The 24,125-nt window shown below is 40.9% G+C and overlaps 1 protein-coding gene across 2 annotated transcripts in view; it reads right to left on the minus strand.

Moving 5' to 3' along the window:
• mtmr4 (myotubularin related protein 4) overlaps positions 1 to 24,125 on the minus strand; it is a 62,763-nt gene that overhangs the window by 8,516 nt on the left and 30,122 nt on the right. For both annotated transcript variants that reach the window (XM_022208649.2, XM_022208650.2), the window contains 3 exons: positions 17,813 to 17,926; positions 10,949 to 11,139; positions 9,881 to 10,009 (listed from right to left, as the gene is read on the minus strand). In XM_022208649.2, coding sequence (XP_022064341.1) covers positions 9,881 to 10,009; positions 10,949 to 11,139; positions 17,813 to 17,926 — 434 coding nt within the window. The remainder of the gene's footprint in view (positions 1 to 9,880; positions 10,010 to 10,948; positions 11,140 to 17,812; positions 17,927 to 24,125) is intronic.

The following is a 24,125-nucleotide window of genomic DNA, read 5'->3' on the forward strand; positions in this document are numbered from 1 at the left end:
TGGATGCCAAGGCCAAACTGTGAAGTTGACAATGACACTTGGTGCACACAAGTTTTCTCCTTCTCAGTGATCCTTCCATTAATGACATCCTAAAGATGAGGAAAATCGGTGAAAGCTTACTGAGCCCAGCTGTTGAGATTGTGAAGCCCTTCAGACTCACCTCACTGCCAAGCGCTTATGTCATCTAGCTTGATTCTGCCTTTGGAGTTGTGGAGGATGGAGATGAACTTTTCACAGCGTTTCTCAGCTCCAACCAAAACAATGGAGAGAAACCCTTTGCATACCTGAACACACTTTATAGCCTCATCAGTCAAGCAATTTCTAGACAGGGAGTCCCCACTGGAAACTCAACTGACCATTTACTCAGACATTTCTGCAGGGGCTTTTGGGATCAGAGTATCATCATAGGCCTGCAGTTAGACCACAGGAAGAGCAAGCTACCATCATTCCCTGAACTTCCCCTTATGTTAATAACTGAAGATCGCAGGTCAGCCAAGCTGGACAGGATGGAAAAGCATTTAGGCAGTATCAAAGCTGCTGCACATGCTTATTCCATCTTTGATAACCCCCCTCATGATCACGAACCTGTCTCCTCTCCCAACATAAAACAAAGTGAGACATCCAAGCTCAAAAAAAAAAAGTGAATGAGCTAACCAAACAGGTAGAAATGCTAAGTCAAAAGCCAAAGAACACCATGCATGATAGCAAGCCCCTCCCAATACGGAAATCAAACCAAGATGAGACATCCAAGCTTGAAAATAAGACAGCCAAGCTAACTAAACAAGTTGAAAAGTTAGTTGGGAGTCAAAAGGTTTCTGAATTGGGCAAAAGCACCAAAAGTGAATGTCATACTGTTAGTATTAATAGCATGAGGAAACTTCTCAAAGTATGAGGAATGCCAAGGGCATGGTTCTGCTTTAAGTGTGGAGAAGATAACTACATTGTCACCCAATGTTCAAAGGAACAAAACCCCATGCTAGTTCACAGTAAGAATGCAGAGCTCAGAGACAAGCAAGAAAGGTTTCGAGCCCAACAAGCTGATTCACCCATTGTTTTAAACTTGCTGCAGCCCCTGCTGTGGGACACCCAGGAGCAGAACCCACAGATAATGTCAGTCCTGACACACTGCTATACCATGCTAAACACAAGACAGAGCCATGACTCAGATCATAGAGACTGGTAGGAAAATGGAGCAGCCCATATCCTCAGGACTTATAGGACTGGTGGACAGATCGTCCCCTATCTTGGCTACATAGAGACTCATCTCACCCTTAGCCAGCATATCACAGGTGAGGAAGAGGAGATAGATGCATTCGCATTTATTGTCCCAGAGTATCATTTCAACAGCAGAATTCCCCCGTTAACTGGGACCAACGTGCTATTTAGACTCTATGATCAAGTTCTTGGAAGAGATGATTCTGAGGTATTTGCAGGCTCCACTCCAAAGAATGTGCACAGATTTTCCAGCACATTGCCTGGACATATAAGACCGAGAACCACACGTGTCCTGTTAGGTTACATGGGAGACACACCATGATCATTCCTGCTCAGCAAAGGTACTGTGTTATAGGTGATGTCAGGTTAGCAAAGACTAATAAGAACACATCATTTGTACTTGAACCGCATGAAAACTTTTGGTTGCCTAGTGGCTTGTTTCTTAAAGCTGCTCGGATAGATGTTCCCTTCAAAGCTAGTAGAAAGGTCCTTGTTGTCCTGTGTAACTTTAGTGACCACAGCATCAGTTTGCAGTCAAAGCCCATAGTGGCACAGATATGCGCAGCCCAACACATCACACCACTTGGATCTAAACAACCCACACCATGTCAGAACAAATATGACATTGACAGTTCCAAATTCAACCTTGATGATTCACCAATTTCAAAACAGTGGAAAGCACACATCATCACCCAGCTTGAGTCTATTCCAGAAGCCTTTGCTACTGATGATCTGTCATATGGTCATACTACTACTGTGAAACACAACATCAGACTGCAGGAAAAGACACCTTTAAAGGTTAGACCAAGGCCCATTCATCCCTGTGACCGAGACAGTCAAGCACCATCTCACACAGCAGCTTGATGGAGGAAACATCAGAGGATCAGAGAGTCCCTTTGCATCACCAATCTTACTAATTTGGAAAAAGAATGGCTCTATCAGGCTGTGCATTGATTACCGGAAGTTATATGCAAGGACCATCTGCGATACATATGCTTTCAATATTGAGGAAACATTCATAGCCCTCAGTGGTGCCAAGTGGTTTTCTGTCATGGCCTTGAATGTTAAAAAGAGGATTTTGTATTGGATGCAAAACTGTACTGGGAGCCAGTGGAGCTGTTGGGAGGACAGAAACGATGTAATGGATGGAGGGGGGTCTGAGTGATGATACAGGCAGCTGAGTTCTGGACCAGTTGAAGTTTATGGAGGGATTTGTGAGGGAGACCAAAGAGGAGGAAGTTACAATAATCCAGACGGGAAGTGATGAAGTTGTGGACAAGGATGGTGGTAGTGAAGGGGGTGAGGGAGGGGTGGAGATAATTGATGTTTTGTAGGTGGAAGTAGGAGGACTGGGTAATGTTAGTGATGTGCAATTGAAAAAAATAGAGTGCTGTTGAGGATGACACCCAGACTCTTAACCTGAGGGGAGGGTGAAATGGAGGAGTTGTCAATGTTGATAGAAAAGCTGTTGATTTTGGATAAAGTGGATTGGGTGCTGATGAGGAGAACTTCACTTTTATTAGTGTTTAATGTAAGGATGTTTCGGGTGAACCATATTTTTTATTTCGGCTACGTAATCAGTGAGGGAGGTGGACGAGGGTTTACTGTTGAGATAGAACTGGGTGTCATCCACGTAGCAGTGGAAATTAATGTTAAATTTGAGGAAGATATAGACGGCTTGCAGTGTTTACTAACACAAGCATCAACATCGGTATGCGTGCGCAGACCCGGTGCAGAAAGACAATGGCACAGCCGAAACTTATTAAGAAATCCTACCTTGACGAGCTGTCACCTGCCGATCGCACCTGTTACTTAAACAAGTTGACACTTAGTACAGGTAAGCAACTACCGGACCCGTACTCATTGCCACAAGAGTGGTTACGGGATATGAGGCAATGGCCTAATATTCAGTGGCCGGACATCTATTTATATTTCATCAACTCGCCAAGCATTTACACGAAAGAGAATTTAAAGGCATACAAATTCCTTGATGCTGTTAATTTCGTGCTTTGCGGTCACGTACAAGAACTCGCATACCATCCAGTATCAGAAACGTGGTGTGAGTGTACAAATTACCTGTCAATTTTGTTCTTAGCTTTGGTGCTGTTGGCACCGTCACGCCTGTGACGAAATACCGAAGGCACGAAATCAGGACTGTCTGAATCGTCAGATGCACAATCTGTTAAAATTGTATTTATTATAATTATTAAAGTCCCGTAAAACAAAATAACAAGGCTAAGTCAACAAACATTCATTGTGGTAATGACAAAACACCCTATTATCGCTCACACGCACGATAATGATATAAAGCACTATCCACGGGATCTTTTCTCTACATATCTAATTTTTATATTGCGTGATGTAACATTTCCATGATTTTAAAGGATTTTACAAATATAAATCAAAATTGAATGACCGTTTACCTGAAATGAAATGCGCACTGCAAAGCCACATTCTTTATTTGTGCCTCCAACCAGTTATCCCGGTTGATCGCACGGAGCCACTCACATCTGTACATCTGCAGACGTTTGCGTTTCTTAGGAGGACGTGGTGGAGTTTCGGGGTTAGACATTTTTAAATGCCCCGGTGCAGGGCGTAGCAGTCTGTAACTAGCAACTTGTGACAGGACCATGCAGGCAGGCAAACAAAGACGCAGATGCTGGCTTCTGAGGTCTATCTGCTGTATGTCACGTCGGGTCCTCACTACGTAGGTTCTACTAAGATGAAATTGGCTGTCCTTAATATTTCCTGTTTTTTATTTTATTCATTATACAGTTTTGATGACTGTGACAGATGTTTATGATACATTTATGAAAATAAGGAACAAATTGCGTCCCGAATTGCGTTAATACGGGACGCAAGAATTAATTGTCAAATAAAGGACGATTCCATATTTTACGGGACGGTGGCAACCCTACCTCCAGGTATTGAATAAAATTTTAAATGAGGGTTGTCTGTACTGTGATTCCGACAGCTGACAGCACAACAAGAAGGCACCAAGGCCAGGTAAACAGGCTTTGTTTTGCACCGGGTCGGCGTGCGCAGCTGCCTAATTAAGTATGCATACGTCATGTGAAAGGGGTCTATTGCAGAGGGGAAGGTGGTAAATGATGAAGAGGAGGAGAACCAGGACAAAGCCCTGGGGCACAGCTGTGGTGAGAGGGGAAGGGATGGATTTAACTCTCACGAGTCTGGGTGGCCTGAGGTCTGTTTTTGACCAATTCTGATCTTACCTTTATATTTCACCTTAAAAACTGTTGACTTTGCTTGGTGTCTTTTTTCAGCACAACCTCACCTGTGTGATTTTACAAATATTTATACATTTTGATGTAATGTCTGAACACATTAGACCTAAAATTGCAGAAAACCCAAGTAGGGAAAGTTAGATTCTTTACTGTGGACACCATAAACATGAGTAACCAACCCTTTTCAGAACTTAGAATGAAAATATAAATGGTTTTGTCATAAAATAACGTGCAAATTTAGCAATCAACACAGTTATACCACTATTTGCACTAAAATGCAAGAAAATTTTCTGGCACTTCTGCACTAATATTTCCAAAATCCTCAGAAGTCACTAAAAAATTTTTCTGTCCACTACGGTCTCTGCAATGACAAAAACAACAGTAATGGGCTTTAGGACCATGGGGAGAATCTGGAGTTCTGGTTAGTTCCATTGGTAGAATATGTTTATCCTTATTCTTTTTTTATTACATCTGAAGCAAAGTCTTGATTTTCTGTGCATCTTGTGTCTTCTCTGTGTTTGGCAGAGCAGAGTGATCTGTGGTCAAAGCCAGTGAGAGACTTGTTTGCTCTCTGGGGGAGGGAGGGGAGTCAGCTGTCAGCCGTTCTCAGAGTGCAGGGGTTGGGGGAGGGAGAGAGAGAGAGAAATAAACACAAAAGAATTACTCCCTGACTAAAAAAAACACAACAACAAAAACGGTAGAAAGTTCCAAATTCGCATTTTGTCTCACTTTTCTCTCCTCTGCATTTCCAGAACATTCCCAGAGAGAAAAAGACACAGCATGAGAGTGTGTCTCTGGACGTCCCAGCCAGAGCATCTCTGCTTCCAGCGGGGGAGTTGCTGTTTGTTTTTCACACGTCACTAACCAAGGAGCTACAAAATCAAGAGAAATATCCCCCGATGTGTCTCAGATTTTTTTTGACGGCTACATAGAAGGCTTCACACAAATTATCCAGAGGGGAAGCACTGTAGTGGAAGGTCCCCGAACAAGTTTTCGATGTTAAACAACATTTCTTGTGTAAGTACAGGGACACGTGTGTTTAATCCCCCCCACCCCTTTTTTGTTTCTTCCTGTAGCGCAGACCACCACATAATGATATATACATGTATGTATTTGCATTATGTTAATTCTGAAAATGTAATAAAATCTGATTTAAAAAAATCTGAACTTTAACTTGCCTTGCAAAAATATTGCACAAAAAATAAAAGCACACGTGTGTATGATTACACTTGAGGTAGTAGATTCCTAAGGATTTGCTCAAACCTTCAAATTTTTTGTCAAAAACACTAACATGTTAACTGTTGCTGGCTTAAGAGCCGACTTTGGTAAGTGACTACTTTGCCACCTGTGCTAAACACTCTTTCAAATGGAGAGCTTGTAGCGGGAATGCACAGGTGTTTTCTAGCCAATCTGCTGATGTTTGGAAAATTAACTTGGTGAGTCTTCCAGTCACTGTCCACATAGTGCAGTGTTAAACTTAGGTAGGGTTCTGTCGTTCGGCTCGACCACGTCTGTGGTTGATGCAAAGTATTCCACCGTAGATGTATTTCTTTCTACTCTACCGCGGCACTTTGCATACAATGCGGGCAATGTCGTTTGGGAAAAATGTTTCTTTCCAGGAAGCTTGTATCAGGACTCAAAGATTTTGAGCATTCTGGTGAAGCCCACTCTTTCTACAGATTGAATGGGCATCATGTCCTTCGCCAAGCAGTAAGTCACTGCATTTGTTAAGTCCACCCAACGCTTACTACTCTTCTCATAAGGCATACTTCTGCTAAAAGCTCCTGCAACTATTTGTTGAACCAGAGTTGTTTGTTGGTTTTTGGCCTTACAGCATTTAGCGTCGCAGTAGATGTATCCTCTTGGAAGCTTAAAGCTTCATCGTACTCGGTCGGGTGCTTTTGCTTCAAATGCTGAAATAAGTTTGACGTGTTTCCTCCCTTGGCAGTGACACTTTGCTTGCATATTTTGCAAATAATAGTCTTCTGCTGTAAATCCGAAGGTATAAACCCAAACCATTTCCAGATAATTGATTTCTCTCTTTTTTTTAAATCACTAATTCCTCCTCTACTGTGCCGCACTCTTCCTCCACGCATACCATGCTTCTTTCCCATGCTGTAGTGTAAAAACAAAACATCCGCAGTGCGCATGCGTGCTCCACATAGTTTATATCGCGGGATTTCAGTTTCTACCGGTGGAGACAACTCACACCGGTATAACCGTGAACGGTATTATATCGGCCAGCCCTAGAGCCATTGTCCGTTGTGATAGCCACTTGCTTCTCTTCCTGCAACCCCCAGTTCGATAAACACATCCAGCAGGGCAGCCGCTACATTTTCACCGCTGTGGTAGTGGGGAAAGTAGGAGACTTCTAGGCAGCGAAGTCATTTGAGAGAAAGTGAACAGTAAAACTCATGTAGGGCTCATTAGTACGACTGAACCATAAATCTGTGGTGCTTGCAAAGAAATCCACATTACTAAGCTCTGCTTTTACAGAAGCCAAGCATGCCTCGTACATCTGCGGAACGGCGACTTTGGAAAAATAGTTCCGTGATGACACTTGGCATCTGCGGTCAAATTCTTTCAGCATATCCAAAAAACCTTTGCACACGACAAACGGAGAGTATGCATTTCATGATATAACGTGTAATGGCCGCAGTTAAATCTTGGTGGTGCTTTGAAGTTTTTTCATATGGTGTAACAAGAAAAACTTTCACCAATTGTCTGTGTGCTTGTCTTTCATTTGTCTGCCTTCATCGGAGTAGCTCGTGGCGTTTTAGATTGTAAAAAATAAAAAAATAAAAAAAAATAAAAAAACGGCATACAGTTCCTTGTGGTTGTGTTCGAGGTGGCTGTGCAGATTTGCAGTGTTTCCTCGCGACGCAGCCACAATTTTTCAGTATGACTTGCAAAGTACTTGCGTCTGTGACTCGTCCTGTCTCCTAAAGCCGTAGTACTCCCAAATTTCGGAGGTGCAGTGTTTTTTTAGGCACAAGTTGTTCATTACAGTCGTCTTTCTCGTGTCCTGCCATGTTGTTGCACTCTCTTTCCACTGGGAGCACGAGGCTCGCTCTAGCCAATAGCAAAAGTGCTAGTCGGGGTGGGGGATGGGGGATTTAAGGTCGCGGTCAATTGGTCACAAGAAATCGTCTATGCATGCAAAAAGCATGATTTATACATCTAAATAATCATAAAATTATCGTGCAACTTTGCGATATGGATATCACACTTTCCGTTATCACAATAACAATACTTTTTCGATATATTGTGCAGCCCTAGTAGAATCCAAGTTAAAGAGAGGATTTAATTTTATTTTTTTACTTTTCGCTGAGATCTCAGACAAATGTTTTGGTGGATCTAAAAGGTAAAAATTTATTAAAAGACTGTTTCTAAGTGCTGTCTACAGCTTGAGGAAGTTTGAAATAAAGACTATTAAAGGACTGGTAACTGAACCAACAGGGAAAAACAAGAAAAGTACACAAAATACTCCCTGTATATTCAATCGTTCAACTGAAGTTATCAAGGTTGAGTCAAAAATATTTTTTGCTTTGTTTTAAAGGGAAATATCAATTTAATTTAAAGGGAAATGTGTTAAAAATCAAAGTGGAAATTTAACTTCATAAACATATATATTCTCATTATTCCAGCTAATACAGTGGTAGTGTGTGCTTCTTGTGTGGGGGAGGTTTCTTTGGTCTACTGTAGAATGCTACTGCAAGTCTCCATACCCACCCTTAGGATTTTTGTGAAGCTGAGAACCAAGTAATTGAATGAAATCAGGACTGTACGAATTTGGGTCTAAGATTTATTCATTTTTTGGAAAACCATAGATCTAGATACTTTAGACATCAAACTCAAGGTTAGCAGCATAAACTTCTCCGCCTACTGAAGGGTTCAGGTAAGAACAGTTACAGATGCAAAAAATATTTAACTATCTGGAGTCACATGCTTTATCCCACTGTCAAATCAGGACCTGGCGCATCATTTCTGTCATTTTGGTCAGAGGATCGAGCTGAAAACATTACCACAATATACAGTTATTATGGTAAACTTGTCAACAAAAAGCTGTCAATTTGCATATAAACGGATGTGAGTATTTTTCATTGTGTTTCTGGATATTGAACAAATTTGAGTCAAATATTTACTTTCCTTTAGGCACAGTTTGGTCTCTCTCACATGAAAGGAACATCTCAAACATATGGATTCATATTTTCCTTCTTGTTCTTGGTATATTACTGCATGTTTTGGGTTTGTTTGGCATTATGTGTAGTACCCAAGTGAAATCGAACAAACTTGGATCAGCGATCAGACAGCAATGACCATGATGGAAGTGATGTTTGTATGTATTATAACATGCAGTGCTGTAACAATAGATTACAGAATATTAGCAATGCAAATGTTTTCAGTCCAGGTCAATAAAATAAGCACTTAACAGTCCAAGTTATCGTCATCATGATAAGATGCAGCTAAACTGCAAAGCTCATTCTAAACAAGTTGGCTTTGCCATGACAGCAAGTGGACCTTTTAGCATAAATCATGAGTGGATTTGTTTCAATCAGCAATTGACGACAAGTAAATAAGTTTTACCAAATTCCTTGACAAATAAGATGGGTGCAGGCTGGCTGAGGCTAGAAGGTAACCAGTGCTACATTATGTGACCTACATTGCTTTGTTTTTGTCAACTTGTACATAACAATAAGTGGTTAATAGCAATCAGCTGTAAAATCAGTGTTGATTGTTTCTGCCAGGTTCAAGTCTGCAAACTATCAACTCGGCATGGGTCCAGGTCCATGTCGAAGCTTTCAAAGAGTAAGGTCTTAGGTTGCACGTCTGATTCAGTTTCAGATATTACGTCTGCAATCTGCTAACTCCCTATGAACTGTTTCTTGAGAACCTCTGGCAGTGCCTTACTAATGGCTCCTAATTCCCGTCAAGTGGATTGCAACGGTCTTATTTATTTAAATTATTTTAGTTTGAATAGCTTAAGTTCTGGTTCCTAATGTTTTATTATATGATTTTATTACGAAGCACTGTGTAATCGTTTTGAAAATTGCTATAAAAGTAAAATGTATTATTACATGTCTGGGTGTTTTTGGGTTCAGGCAAGTATGTTTTGCACCCACAAAGACGTATGGTTGGACGCTGTTTAAAAGATGATTGCTAACTTTGTCTCCCACTTGTTCTAGGAAGACAGTTAACATTGGGTTTACCCGAGTTTTTCTGCCAAAAAAAAGAAAGTTCTTTACTAAAATGTGGTTGATGAAAGTTGATTTTTTTCTACTCACTGTGAGCAGCACATACATAGAAATATACAGAAAAGTTCTGCTTTCATGCTGAGTTTCTTCTATCTGCTTGAATTACTGAGCAGATGACAAAAAAAGTGAAATCCATTGAACTTTTGTAAGTGTCTGATCACCAACCTTCACATTCACAACCTCCGCCCTTGGCTCGGTTAGCCACTGCAGCAGTGTATGAGCGAGCATCCAGAATCAGCAGCTTCTGTGGCACAGTGTTGTCATCGCAGCCAGAACCAACCGTCAGAGAGGAGTCTGTGTAAACAGCATGACAGAGATAAGATTATTATTGTTAACGGAAGTAATGCATTGCTGCGTGAACTGACCTGCTGGGAGGGGGATGGAACAGAAAGTATGAAAGAAGCAGCAGGGAATCACAGAAGTGCCAGAAACATGATTGACAGAAACTGACTATTTGTAACCAGTTGAACAATCACTACCTCCTCTTGATGACACAACCACTGTGTTACTATGGGTAATGATCACAAGTCAAGAGTCCTGCAGCTACCACAGAGAAAGATAAGTAATTACTCTGACACTGAAATTGAACTACTTCTCTCTGTTCTCTCTTGGTGCTGAACTGCCACTCACTTTCCAGCCTGTTATTGTACATCCTGTATCTCCACCTGTAAATGCATTAAAGCCCTTTTTTATCACTTTGTATTGTGACACTGTCTTCAAAAATGAACAGAAATAAAAAATATGAAGAAAAAAGAAAAACAAAACCACATTTGAAAGAGATGCAAGAGTTGTTTTTCCTATAGTAGCTGCTGACAGCTGCCCTACTTACAGCCTAGTAACCTTTCTGTAACACAGATTGATTATAATGCAGCATACTGACCCTTAATGCGGGTACTTTTTTTTTTTTTTAATGTGAGCACGTACACAGTGATGGACAATAAATATAACTTAATACTAATTAAATACTACTGTATAAGTAGGTGACAATGTATTTGCTGAACAAGCACTACGTGTGCAGGTGTAATTGAAAATGGTGTATTGCTTAGTACTTATGTTTCATTATCTCCTGGTCTATATTGGAAGTAATCAAAATGAATTAGGCATGTAATGGAATTTATATTCTTCCTGGTGAGCCACAAACCACTAGCCTTAGTTTGAAAAGTATTTGAGACTTTCAGTGCTGTAGCAGTGCACGTGTGAATCTGGATACATAAAATCCAGAAACAGATTTACCAAAATCACTGTCGGAAGAGTCGGGAGCTTCGCTGTGCTGTCGGCAGGCTGATGCAGACTTGGCTCCAGTGTCCATGTGACAGGCCTTAGCGATGGATGTCACCAGATATTCGTCATCTGTGTTCCTCCAGCCCCACCAGCTGATCTCAGGTTGGCTGCAACGGGCGATCACTGCCCCATTTTTCAGATGTCTGAAATTAAAGGTAAAAATGTCAAAGATTAAACACAAACCAGACTGAAGAATTAAACTGAAACGTGGTGTTGTGCAAGCTGGGACAAACGCATACAGTGCCAGTCAAAAGCTTGGACATACCTTCTCATTCAATGTTTTTTATTTATTTAAATTATTTTCTACATTATAGATTAATACTGAAGACATCAAAATTTCAAAACAGCACATATGGAATTATGTTGTAAAGAAAAAAGTGCTGAACAAGTCAGAATACATTTTATATTTTAAATTCTCTTAAGTAGCCCTCTTTGGTTTGATGAGAGCTTTGCTCACTCTTGGCATTCTCTCAGTCATCTTCATGAGGTAGTCACCTGGTATAATTTTTGAACAGTTTTGAAGGAGTTCCCAGAGGTGCTGGCTGCTTTTCCTTCATTCTGCTGTCCATTTTATCCCAAGCCATCTCGATTGGGTTTAGGTCAGATGACTGTGAAAGCCAGATCATCTTAGCCCTTACAGTCTGGAGGTGTGTTTGGGGTCATTGTCTTCTTGAAAAACAAATGATGGTCCCAGTAAGTCCAAACTGGATGGATGTCATGGCACGGCAGAACGCTGTGGTAGTCATGGTCGTTCAGTGTGTCTTCTTGAATGTTGAATAAATCCCAAAGAGTCACCAGCAAAACATCCCCACACTATCACACCTTCTCCTCCATGCTTCACGGTGGAACCCATGCATGTAGAGACCATCCGCTCACCTTCTCTGGTCTCACAAACACACGGCGGGTGGAACCAAAGAACTCAAACTTGGACTCATCAGACCAATGCACAGATTTCCACAAGTCTAATGTTCATTCCTTGTGTTTCTTGGTCCAACCAAATCTCTTCTTTTTCTTGTTCATCCTCAGTAGTGGCTTTTTTGCTGCAATTCCACCACAAAGGCCTGATTCTCCCAGTCTCCTCTGAACCGTTGATGTTGAGATGTGTTAGACAGGGCAGATCCTATAAAGAATTTATGAAGGGGGGTGTCAAAAGTTTCTTGGTGGGTTCTTATGTGATTTTTCCCATAGAATCCAATGAGCCTTGGGGCGAAACTGTATCTTGCATATTTAATGAGATAATTAGCATAGTCTGCATAATTAAATAGATAAATTATTTTTTGCCAATTAATCTAATTTCTCAGGGCATGGGATTCATATTATGGCCACTTTTGGTCAATAACTAGTCACTTGTGACCTTAGTGCACTTGTATTATTCATATTCATATCTTTAAACTGGCTAATTTGCATATTCATACCAACAGATTGGTTGACTTATATCAATAACGCATTTAGTCCTTACATTATTTTTTTCATTTAAAAAGCAGTTACAGTGTGTTTTGTACAGAGGCAAAATGACAGACAAGTCTGAGAAAAGTCCTGAAGCTCAAATTGGTGTTTAAAAAGGAGGATAAAATATACTGAAGTCAGTGTAAAGAGATTGAAACATACTGGGAGTCAATATAATAGGAATAAAACATACTTGGAGTAAGTTTAAATAGGCTGCAACATACTGTTAGCCAATAGAAAGAGGATAAAACATACCAGGAACCAGTTTGTCAAATTTGAAACACAGAAAATACTGGAAGCCAGTGTAAAGAGGATGACAGAATAATGAACATGAATATGGGCAACTGGTTAATAATAGTTCATCAAACTGTATAACATAATTTCCTCTCCAACAGATGGCACTCTGACTGTTAAACCTACTACAAAATGGCAGACTTCCTGTTGGGTTTAGAGTATGTGTCCAAGAGACTTTTTTATTTTTATGCAATGTGTCATGCATACCAAATCTTGTAGAAGTAGGTTAAACTTGTTGCGGGGGCCATTTCTGAAAATGCTGCAGCTGGCACTCTGGCACATGCTGTGAATGTATTTTGGCATATGGATGAGATCAGGGCAGGAGTGTGATCAAACATGTAAAGTTTCAGGCAGATTGCAGCATGTAGATGGGATTTACACAACATTTCATCTTTCATGGCAAAGCATCTAAGCTCAGGTGGCTGCCATTGCCACGCCCTTTGACTGATGCAAAGGAATTTGAAAACTTTTCACCATTAAGGCCTTTTTATATACTGTCCAAATTTGAGGTCAGTTGGCAATATCCCCTAGGAGTTAAAACTTGAAAATGACCAAAATCACCAAAAGTCGGACAATTAATCCAAGATGGGAGACTTCCTGTTGCATAGCGGATATGGCTCCAAGAGACGTTTTTGTTTGGCCTGTCACGCTACATATGTCTATCAAATTTCATAGATGGAGGTGAAACTTGCTGTGGGGGCCACTTGTTAAAAATACTGCAGGGGGCGCTATGGCATATGCTGTGAAATCATTTTGGCAACTGGATGTGATCAAGGCAGGATTCTGATCAAACATGTAAAGTTTAAGACAGATTGCACAACAGTGTTGTACAAAAAGTCAAATGTTTCACACTGACATTATTATGGTAAGCGGTGAAGACCCAGCTGACCAATTTCCAGAATGATACAAAGTTTAGGGCCACGATACATGCAAAATGTGATGCCGAAATTTACTGTTACCAATAAGTGGCGCTATGACTAAATTTATGACTGTGGGTGTCTTCAGACCAGGACTGGTGTCCCAACTAGGCTTGTTAAAAATATCGATACTTCGGTACTTACTCGATCCTAAACACTGTAAACGGATACGATACTAGCTTGACATAGTATCGATACTCTGCTCCTATGGTCTGCTGCTCCCACTACAGTCCACCCCCCCCCCCCCCGAACTCACCGCATGTCCAGGCTTGTTAATGTCTCCCTACTACCGGCAAAACACGATAGAATGAAGAAATATAACCATGGCAAGTGCCGCAGCAGAGCCTCCACGGCCAGTCCTGGTCGACAGGGAAAAGAGTAGAAGTCCTGTTTGGAGGTATTTTGCCTACGAAGCAGATGAACGCGGAAAGGCAAAGGATATAGACAAACCGATATGCAAACACTGCTACCGAGTTGTGCCGACCAAGAGCAGGAACACGTCAAACTTGTCCAAGCACCTTAAAGACCGACATCCCAGTCTATTTAAGGAATTTCGTGAGGTAAGCTCCTGTTTGATCATGATTGAACTGAGTCGTATTTACATCCTGAACAGCAACGTAATGTTGCCAGGGCATTAGCTGGCTAAGCTAGCTAGCTAGTGCTAGTCCAAAACATAACGTTACATGGGGCTTTTTGCCAACATTAGCAGGCATGCCCGCAGCCAGAGTAATCCTAATTGACTGCTTTAATTTAACGAGATATAAACGTATTTGCGTCTGGTAAGTGTGATGTTTCTCTTATAGCTCCAGAGTGACGCTGAGAGTGGAGAGAGTCAACCGGCTGCAGCGACACCAAAACACCAACAGCCTTCGCTAACAGCAGTGTTTGACCAGCAAGGACATTATGATCCAAAGTCACGAGAAGCAAAGAAAATAAACAGGGCTGTGACAGAGTATTTGTGCATGGATATGGTCCCCATTTACACAGTAGAGAAATCTGGGTTCAAACAACTTCTTAAACAGCTAAATCCTAGGTATGACCTTCCCTCACGTAATCATTTCATGAGCACTGAAATGCCTGCATTATACAATGCAACAAAACAACTCATGGATCAGCTTTCAGAGAAACCATACTTTTCATGCACAACAGACCTTTGGACCAGCGGAGCACCGACTTCATACATGGCAGTAACTTTACAGTTTATAACTGAGTCCTGGGATATACAGAGCTCATACAGCAGCTTTATGTATGAGGTCATACAGCTTTTAGACAGAGCATTCTGAGTGACCACACAAAGTGTGCCCTTCGTTGCCTTATGTATGTTCTAATATTTTTCTCTGCACTTTGCAGTGTCAGGCTTTTTGAAAAGGTGTAGCTGGTACACGAATACTGTTTTACAAAGTTTTGGATGTTAATTAGTTGCTACTGTTCTTTCTAGGGAATGGGATAGCCAAGAACTGAAAATATTTTAGCTATATTATTTTTTATTAGAAGTAGTATTATTGTTATCTGTGACTTGTTGGCTTGCCTTAATGCATAAACATGTAAAAAGGTCTAGATACTCAAAATACTTACAGATTGTCAATTGATGTTACTGTAAGTGTGGGTGTTATTTTTTCACTACCTTAGACAACTTGAAAATCAGGTGCCATTGTTGTTGCACAGTATGGTTATTTCTTTGCACTAGCTCTGAGCAGACAGCTTACAGATTGATAACATTGTTATTTTGTTTTGTTCTTTTGCACTACCTCAGAACTTGAAAACATGGTAGGGTACAGTAAGGTGGTTGTATTTCCTATGTTTTGCACTACCCCAGCCAGACAACTTAAAATGTGTTAATGGTTGCATGTCTGTGGGCACTAGCTCAGACAACTTAAAGAGGGTAGTCAATGTCGTTGAGGTTAAAAACTGACGTACTATTTTGTTTTGCACTACCTCATACATCTTTAAAAAATATTGTATTAATGATACAGAAGTTTTTCCCAATAAAAAAATGGTTTTACAGCAAAGTACAAAAGCCTGTGCTTTAATTTGTTCCGTGTGGTATCGAAATGGTATCGAGTATCGATACTGAACTGGGCATCGGTATCGAAGTTGAAATTCTAGTATCATGACAAGCCTAGTCCCACCATGTGAAGTTTTGGACAGATTGGATCATGTACAGCTGAGATATAAAGACTTTAGTAGTCAACCGATTATCGGTCGCGATATTTAAAAATTGATGATTATCGGCATCTGCCTTTTTTTAATCCGATATCAAGAAATCAATTTAAAACTGGGTTATTTCGGCTCAGATGCAGCCGTGCTTCTCTCTCGCTCTCTCCTGCCTTCTGTCTCCAGCACTACCCACCCCACACCCTCCGATTGGTTTAGAGGCAGAGCCTTTGAGGCAGAAGCCGTCCTCACACACACATACACACACACACACCACGGACTCCGCGGTGTGTGTCTGTGTGTGAGTGTGAGGAGAGGGAGAGTTTTCTCATGTGAGAAGTTCCGGAGAGAAAACATGTGTCGAAGATAAATGCAGATAACTCTTCCGAAACTGTAATAAACATCCCAGTGCTCTACATCTCACAACTACTACTGACGTTACAGTGAGCAGCAGAATAATGTAAAAGCGGAGTAAACATTAGTGGCAGCTCTGCTAACTTGTATTACCTCCTGACATGTCCGTGACAGAAAAGCATGTGTGTGATTCAGAGAGAGCGCGTATGAAACTCCGTTCACTTGTTTTAGGGAGCACGCTAAGGTGGAGGCTGATTAGTTTTTATCATACCATTATTCATCAGTCTGGCTCTAAACGCTCTGCAGACTATGTATTAGCAATGGGGAAAATGTATGCAATGTGGAGAATAGTGTGCGTTTTTGTTCAAGTCACATGAAAAACTCTACAACTCACGACTACTAACGTTGCTGTCAACTTTCTGGTCCTATGATCTGAAAATTAATGTGAAGATAAGAGTAAAATTCAGAAGTGATTTATCTGAACAAAATGGTGGAACATTTTCAATACTGTGTGGGCTCATTAAAGCTCTAAAGGCTGCGTTCTGTCAGGAATTTAATGGCACTCATAGCAACTATTATACTTTTTTTATGTAGCTTTTGTCATAATAATTAATAATGCAACATAGTTTTGAATGACAGGGTCCCTGCTATCACACGGTAAAATATAAAATTTAATAATGAAATCAACTTAAGGCTTCCCAAATGCTGTAATAAATTAAGCATGATGACTTAAAACAAAGTCAGTATAGTTATATTTACATTTTACTTAATCTGGAAAAATTTCAGGGAGCTATTTATTTAACCTTTTATTCAACTTTATAAGAGATGCTCCTGAGTCTAGGAAATCCATGCACTTCTGGAGCTGTTTTCTATTTGTTTGATTAAATAAACATGCCTTAGGCATTTAAACGAAGTTCGGTGTTGGCATTATTCAAATTTTTTATGCCAATTTTTACACTTCTACTGCAAATGAATATCCGCTCCAAATATCAGTTATCAGCCTCCTCTAACTACAAATAATCGGTATCGGCCCTGAAAAACCCATATCGGTCGATCACTAATGGCGACACACTGAAATTCACTGCGCCGCCTCAGACGTGCCGTTTGATGACAAGTCACCATTTTTTCCATGAATCATCATCATTGTCTTAAGGGTTATGTCACCACATTTCAGGTGAATATGGGCCACAGGCTAACAATAGTACATCAAAGTGTAAAGAAAAAAAATCCAGTTGCCAGTAGATGGCGCTATGACTGAATGGATTTTGTCATATGGATGTCATCAGGGGAGGATTCTGATCAAACATGTAAAGTCTGAGGCAGATTGGTGCATGTTCAGGGCATTTACACAGCATTTGATGTTTCATGGCAAAGGATCAAACTTCCAGAGGTTGCCACTGAAAACACTGACTTTTGCAGAACAAAAGGTGCTATGGAGCCATTTTGCCACATATATGTGTAATTCCCCTAAAATATCACATTTTTCGCCAGTTCCGATGTGTGTGCAAATTTATTGTTCCGGGAGAAAAATAATATTTGCATTCCAATAGGGTCTTCGCACCATTCGGTGCTAAAACCCTAATAAAAACTATTGAATTCGAAGGTGTGTCCACGCATTTGGATGGTACTGTACACATATCAGTAAATCTACCTGTAGACCACCACCGGGATCCTCTTCCAGGACCTGAAGGAAGCCACACTCTCCAGCTCCTTGTCAGTGATCCATATTGGAACCAGAAGTTTCTGAGGGTAGCTGGAGCACAACCTGGAGGAAGAACAGGAGATAAGAAGTTATTTGAGAAAAACAAAAAGTAGTTTATGATGTACTTTTAATGTATTTCAATAATGAAACAAGGTGAAACAGGTTAAAGCTGCCGCAAACACAATCTCCAAAATTTTTGAGTTGTCAGGGTCACTGCAGCATCAATAACTCTTAGCTGGGGCTAAATCACAATCACAATTTTGCCACTTGAAATTGATTCAGCCATTCACTATGATGATCTAAATATCTGTTCATTTCTTTCACCCACATATGCCTTGCTGGGAGAGACATAGTGAAACCAAGGTTTATTTTGCTTTCTTTTAGAGCAGCGAACACAGTGCACAAGGTTTTGATTGTTGTACTGAAATCAAGTCTATCTCAACACTTTATTGTAGACTGCAGTAACTTAATCCCCTCTGTCAGCATCCACTTCACAGTGGCTGTAGCTATGTGATGGCAACAGTACTTCTTACACACCAAAGTTGGTCACTTCCCACAGCAATGAACCTATGTCACACACCGATTACCCACAAGGGCATTTTCCTTAAAGGGAAAGGCACAGCCAGTTACAAGATTGTCACTCCACTTCACGGTTCAGCTTCGACCATCAGTTACCCTCTAAAGCAGAGCATGTTGTCATGTTGATAAATTAATGCTCAACTCAGATTCTGCGAGTCAAATCAGGGATCTCCGATTGATGCTTCGAAGCATCGATTTTTAGGTGGCAGCCCCACTCTCAACTCTTGCAGAGAAGAAATTACAAAGTGCTACTGCCTCCCTCCATCTGTCCATGGTCTCCTCTTTCTCTCCCACAATACTTTCATAAATTTTTTTTCACTTGCTCCAAGGAGGTAGGGATACAGATTTTGTGCATGTGTGCGTGTGCGTGTGCGAGTGCGAGAGAAAGTGAAATCCTGTGCTGAGTCATGGACCTCAGCAGTCTGTGGCTTGTTTAATTAGCCAGTTGTCCTGCGTGTCTGTCTGCCTCAGTAGGATGTGTTCTTCTGGGCCCTCCGAGCAGACTGACCTTTTTTGTAATGTTTTGTTTGCCCGGACAGCCGAGGAGACAATGATATACAGGTACACACACAACTACTCGGTATACAACCATCAGCCTCAACATTAAAACCACTGACAGTGAAGTGAATGATGTAGCTCATGCTGTTACAATACAATGTTCTGATGGGAAACTTTGTGTTCTGGCATTCCTGTGCATGTTACTTTGACACGTACCATCCACATAAACATTGTTGCAGATCACGTACACCCACTGTGCCAACAGCCCTCCCCACTGCCAGTGGCCTCCTCCAGCACAAGGTGCCTTGTTCAAATAAATAACTGTTCAAGAATTGCTCGAGGAACACAAAGAGTGAAAGGTCTCGTCACGGGCTCCAAACTCCTTTGATCCCACTGTTTTGATGATTTGTTAACCACGCCCGACGGGTACGTCGGCAGGGTTATTGCATTCGGTGCGGTATCTGGCTGGGTAAGTATGTATGTATGTATGTATGTATGTGGCTATGTCCGGTCCGATATCTCTGCAACCGCTGAAGTCAGGATAATCAAACTTGGCACTGAAGATCAGTCTAAGGTCCCCTGCTCAGTTGTGGAGTTACAGGTCAGCAGATCAAGTAGAGAGGGAGATACGTACGATGATCAAAATTGATACATATTGCATCAGTTGTATAGGAAGGACAGGGTTGTTGCCAGCAGAGGGCGTGGTTCTGCCCTCTCCTGGGGGTCGTCTAGTTTATGCTTAGAATTGGTCAGACTACCGTTAAACTAAAGGATTAGACAACAAAAAGGTGATGAAGTACTGACCTGTGGATCCCCACTCAAATTTCCCAGTTTCCCTAAAATTATTTTCCAGGACTTTTCCACGACATTTTCAGTCAGTACATACACACATTATCACGTCATACACTAAAACATTCCCGTTCCCCTCATTCTTTGGAAGTGTTTGTTTCTTTCTACAGTTGTAACTTGAATTTACCCAGATTGTTTCTATATTTATTACTCAGACATTTGATGTGCAGTCAATGGCTAGAATTTATCTATGAAAAATAATTATGACAAATGTATCATAGAATAATGCAAACACACCCACAGATTACAGCGTAGCACTTCACTAGTATGACAAACTGGAGTTACAGCATTTACTTGGGTAATTCCCAACTCAGCTTTCTCTGGTGCAATTCATCGACAAATATTTATTTTTTGTATAAATTACCGAAAAACAATTTCCTTTGTTTCACGTCAGTTTACTGCACAACTCAGATTTTTTTAACACATCTGGCACCTGCATTTCTCATAACTAAAATCAAAATCACTGCCAAAACACCCAAGCAAATCTGCCCATTTTTGTTGGTTAATCTGTCAAGACTGTTGAATTGCATTTGATTTGTTTAAAAGTCACAAAATAAAGTCAAATTAACTGATTGATAGCTATAATGCGAATTTAGCTACAGTGCCTTGTGAAAGTATTCGGCCCCCTTGAACGTTTCAACCTTTCGCCACATTTCAGGCTTCAAACAAAGATATAAAATTTTAATTTTTTGTCAAGAATCAACAAGTGGGACACAATCGTGAAGTGGAATGAAATTTATTGGATATTTTATACTTTAACAAATAAAAAACTGAAAAGTGGGGTGTGCAATATTATTCGGCTCCTTTACTTTCAGTGCAGCTAACTCACTCCAGAAGTTCAGTGAGGATCTCTGAATGATCCAATGTTGTCCTAAATGACTGATGATGATAAATAGAATCCTCCTGTGTGTAATCAAGTCTCCGTATAAATGCACCTGCTCTGTGATAGTCTCAGGGTTCTGTTTAAAGTGCAGAGAGCATCATGAAGACCAAGGAACACACCAGGCAGGTCCGAGATACTGTTGTGGAGAAGTTTAAAGCCGGATTTGGATGCAAAAAGATTTCCCAAGCTTTAAACATCTCAAGGAGCACTGTGCAAGCAATCATATTGAAATGGAAGGAGTATCAGACCACTGCAAATCTACCAAGACCCGGCCGTCCCTCTAAACTTTCACCTCCAACAAGGAGAAGACTGATCAGACAAAAGACCTGAGACTGGGACGGAGATTTATCTTCCAACAGGACAATGATCCAAAACATAAAGCCAAATCTACAATGGAATGGTTCACAAATAAACGTATCCAGGTGTTAGAATGGCCAAGTCAAAGTCCAGACCTGAATCCAATCGAGAATCTGTGGGCAGAGCTGAAGACTGCTGTTCACAAACGCTCTCCATCCAACCTCACTGAGCTCGAGCTGTTTTGCAAGGAAGAATGGGCAAGCATTTCAGTCTCTTGATGTGCAAAACTGATAGAGACATACCCCAAGCGACTTACAGTTGTAATTGCAGCAAAAGGTGGCGCTACAAAGTACTAATGCAAGGGGGCCGAATAATATTGCACATCCCACTTTTCAGGTTTTTATTTGTTAAAAACAAGTTTAAAATATCCAATAAATTTCGTTCCACTTCACGATTGTGTCCCACTTGTTGATTCTTGACAAAAAATTAAAATTTTATATCTTTATGTTTGAAGCCTGAAATGTGGTGAAAGGTTGAAAAATTCAAGGGGGCCGAATACTTTCACAAGGCACTGTATGTTAAATCACATTCATTTATGCTAACAGCAGTGGAAATAAGAAATGTATGGAGGTATTTCAGGTGCAAAATGTTTGAGCACCTGTAACATTGAATTTGTAGTTGTGTACATTGAATTTGTATGTGTATCAGCAAATCTGAATTCCCACACTATGAGTTGTGTACTTGTAAAATAATTTCTTGTGTGTCGATTTTTTTTCTTCCCACAAATGCAACACAAAAATACACATTCACAAAATCGTAATTACAGGTGCACAAATCCTTTTCTACAAGTCTCATATTTCAACACTGACACGCTCACATTTTGCACCTATTGTTGCAGCACACTAAGTGCAAAACATACTTGTGCACCTGTATTGTGTGAAGTTGAAGTGAGAATTTGAATATGTGCAAATCTGAATGTGAACTTGTGCAATAAGTATGTGAAATAATTTACCATGAAAATAGCTGTGTCCTCTAACACACAAACACAAATTGCTACTTACAACCACTCGAATCCTCCCCACGAGTCACACATTCTCTGTTTTCTACAGGTGCAAATCAGAAATCTACAGGTGCAAATCAGAAATCGTACTTCCAGTCCCGCTGCGACATTTGGTGCAAAACTACAAAACGATCCAATCTGTGTATAAATTCTATGCTCTGAGATTGACAGGCTTTTCGGCCAGTCAGAGAGACGCTTTGCCCGCCCAGCCAATCAGAGTTTTATTCCGTCCGAGGTCGCTTTACCGACTTCCGGGTGTGGAATTTCACGATGGAGAGAGTGGAGGCCAGTGGTCGGCAACTGGTGGTCCGCGGGCCAAAACTTGCCCGTCAGGAATAATATTTGGCCCGCCAGATGATTTTGAAAATTTGATTTGGCACAGAGCCAAGCCAGTCCGTCACCACAACACGAAACTCGCGTGGTTGGCTGCTGCCGGTCATTTCCGTGTTTGCGCTACTGGTCGGACACGGTTGTAGCCAGATTTCACTGAGCAACAGTGTGTGCAAAACGTGTGCGTCTCGGGAGTCATTTTTAATACATCTGATCAGAATTGAGACGTGTGTCCCAAGCAGCGGCGATCAGCTGTAGAAGCTCTGCTGCTCGCGGTACCCCAACCCACCCCCACCCGCTCGCGGAATCGGAGCGCAACCCCACCGCAGGTTGGCCCGCTGTTCGATTGTTTACAAACATTTTGGCCCGAAGCCACATCTACTTGCCGACCCCTGGTGTAGGCTTTGATTTCAATATACTAAGAGGAATGGATAAGTTATTTGAGTCATTGGGAAATGCGCATTATAGAGATTAGAGCAGACCAGCCGTGAAATTCCACACCCGGAAGTCAGTAAAGCGACCTCGGACGGAATAAAACTCTGATTGGCTGGGCGGGCAAAGCGTCTCTCTGACTGGCCGAAAAGCCTGTCAATCTCAGAGCATAGAATTTATACACAGATCGGATCGTTTTGTAGTTTTGCACCAAATATCTCAGCGGGACCGAAAGTACGATTTCTGATTTGCACCTGTAGAAAACAGAATGTGTGACTCGTGGGGAGGATTCGAGTGGTTGTAAGTAGCAATTTGTGTTTGTGTGTTAGAGGACACAGCTATTTTCATGGTAAATTATTTCACATACTTATTGCACAAGTTCACATTCAGATTTGCACATATTCAAATTCTCACTTCAACTTCACTTCGCACAATACAGGTGCACAAGTATGTTTTGCACTTAGTGAGCTGCAACAATAGGTGCAAAATGTGAGCGTGTCAGTGTTGAAATATGTGACTTGTAGAAAAGGATTTGTGCACCTGTAAATGTGATTTGTGCACCTGTAAATGTGATTTTGTGAATGTGTATTTTTGTGTTGTATTTGTGGGAAGAAAAAAAAAAAATCGACACACAAGAAATTATTTTACAAGTACACAACTCATAGTGTGGGAATTCAGATTTGCTGATACACATACAAATTCAATGTACACAACTACAAATTCAATGTTACAGGTGCTCAAACATTTTGCACCTGAAATACCTCCATAGAAATGCCAGTGGTCAGGGATGAAGCAGCAATTCTAAAACTGAAGGTGTTCTAAGATACCACCCTGCCCACACCCTGGTGCTGCTGCCCCCACCACCGCTTTAGTATTAAACCAGTTTGAATCAAATGACACACAATTTCCCTATTTATGTATTTGTATTCCATTTGGATTGCATGCAATGCTTCTTTGGCCACAAAATGTGTATATGTGTGTAAATTACATTAAGACAATGTGTTTTTCCTCAACCTCTTAAGCCCATATAGAGCCTAATATGGCTCCGCTGGTCTACTGGAGAATTTAATGCAAAAATATGGACAAATAGGCCACAATGTGCTCCAACTGTAACAAAATGTGCCCAGAAAATGACAGCACGAAGCCAAAATGTGCCATTAATATGACAAAATGTATCTTAACATGCCCAGGAAATTCCAAAATGAATCTAAAAAATACCAAAATGTGCTCTCAGTATGTCAGTATATACCTGATATGATCAGAAAATATGCCAAAATATGTCCCCTAGTGTTCCAAAAGATAGCCCTAAATATGCCATATCCAGAATATGCCCA

The sequence above is a fragment of the Acanthochromis polyacanthus genome, chromosome 17, assembly GCF_021347895.1.
Source record: "Acanthochromis polyacanthus isolate Apoly-LR-REF ecotype Palm Island chromosome 17, KAUST_Apoly_ChrSc, whole genome shotgun sequence".
NCBI classification, from domain to species: Eukaryota; Metazoa; Chordata; class Actinopteri; family Pomacentridae; genus Acanthochromis; species Acanthochromis polyacanthus.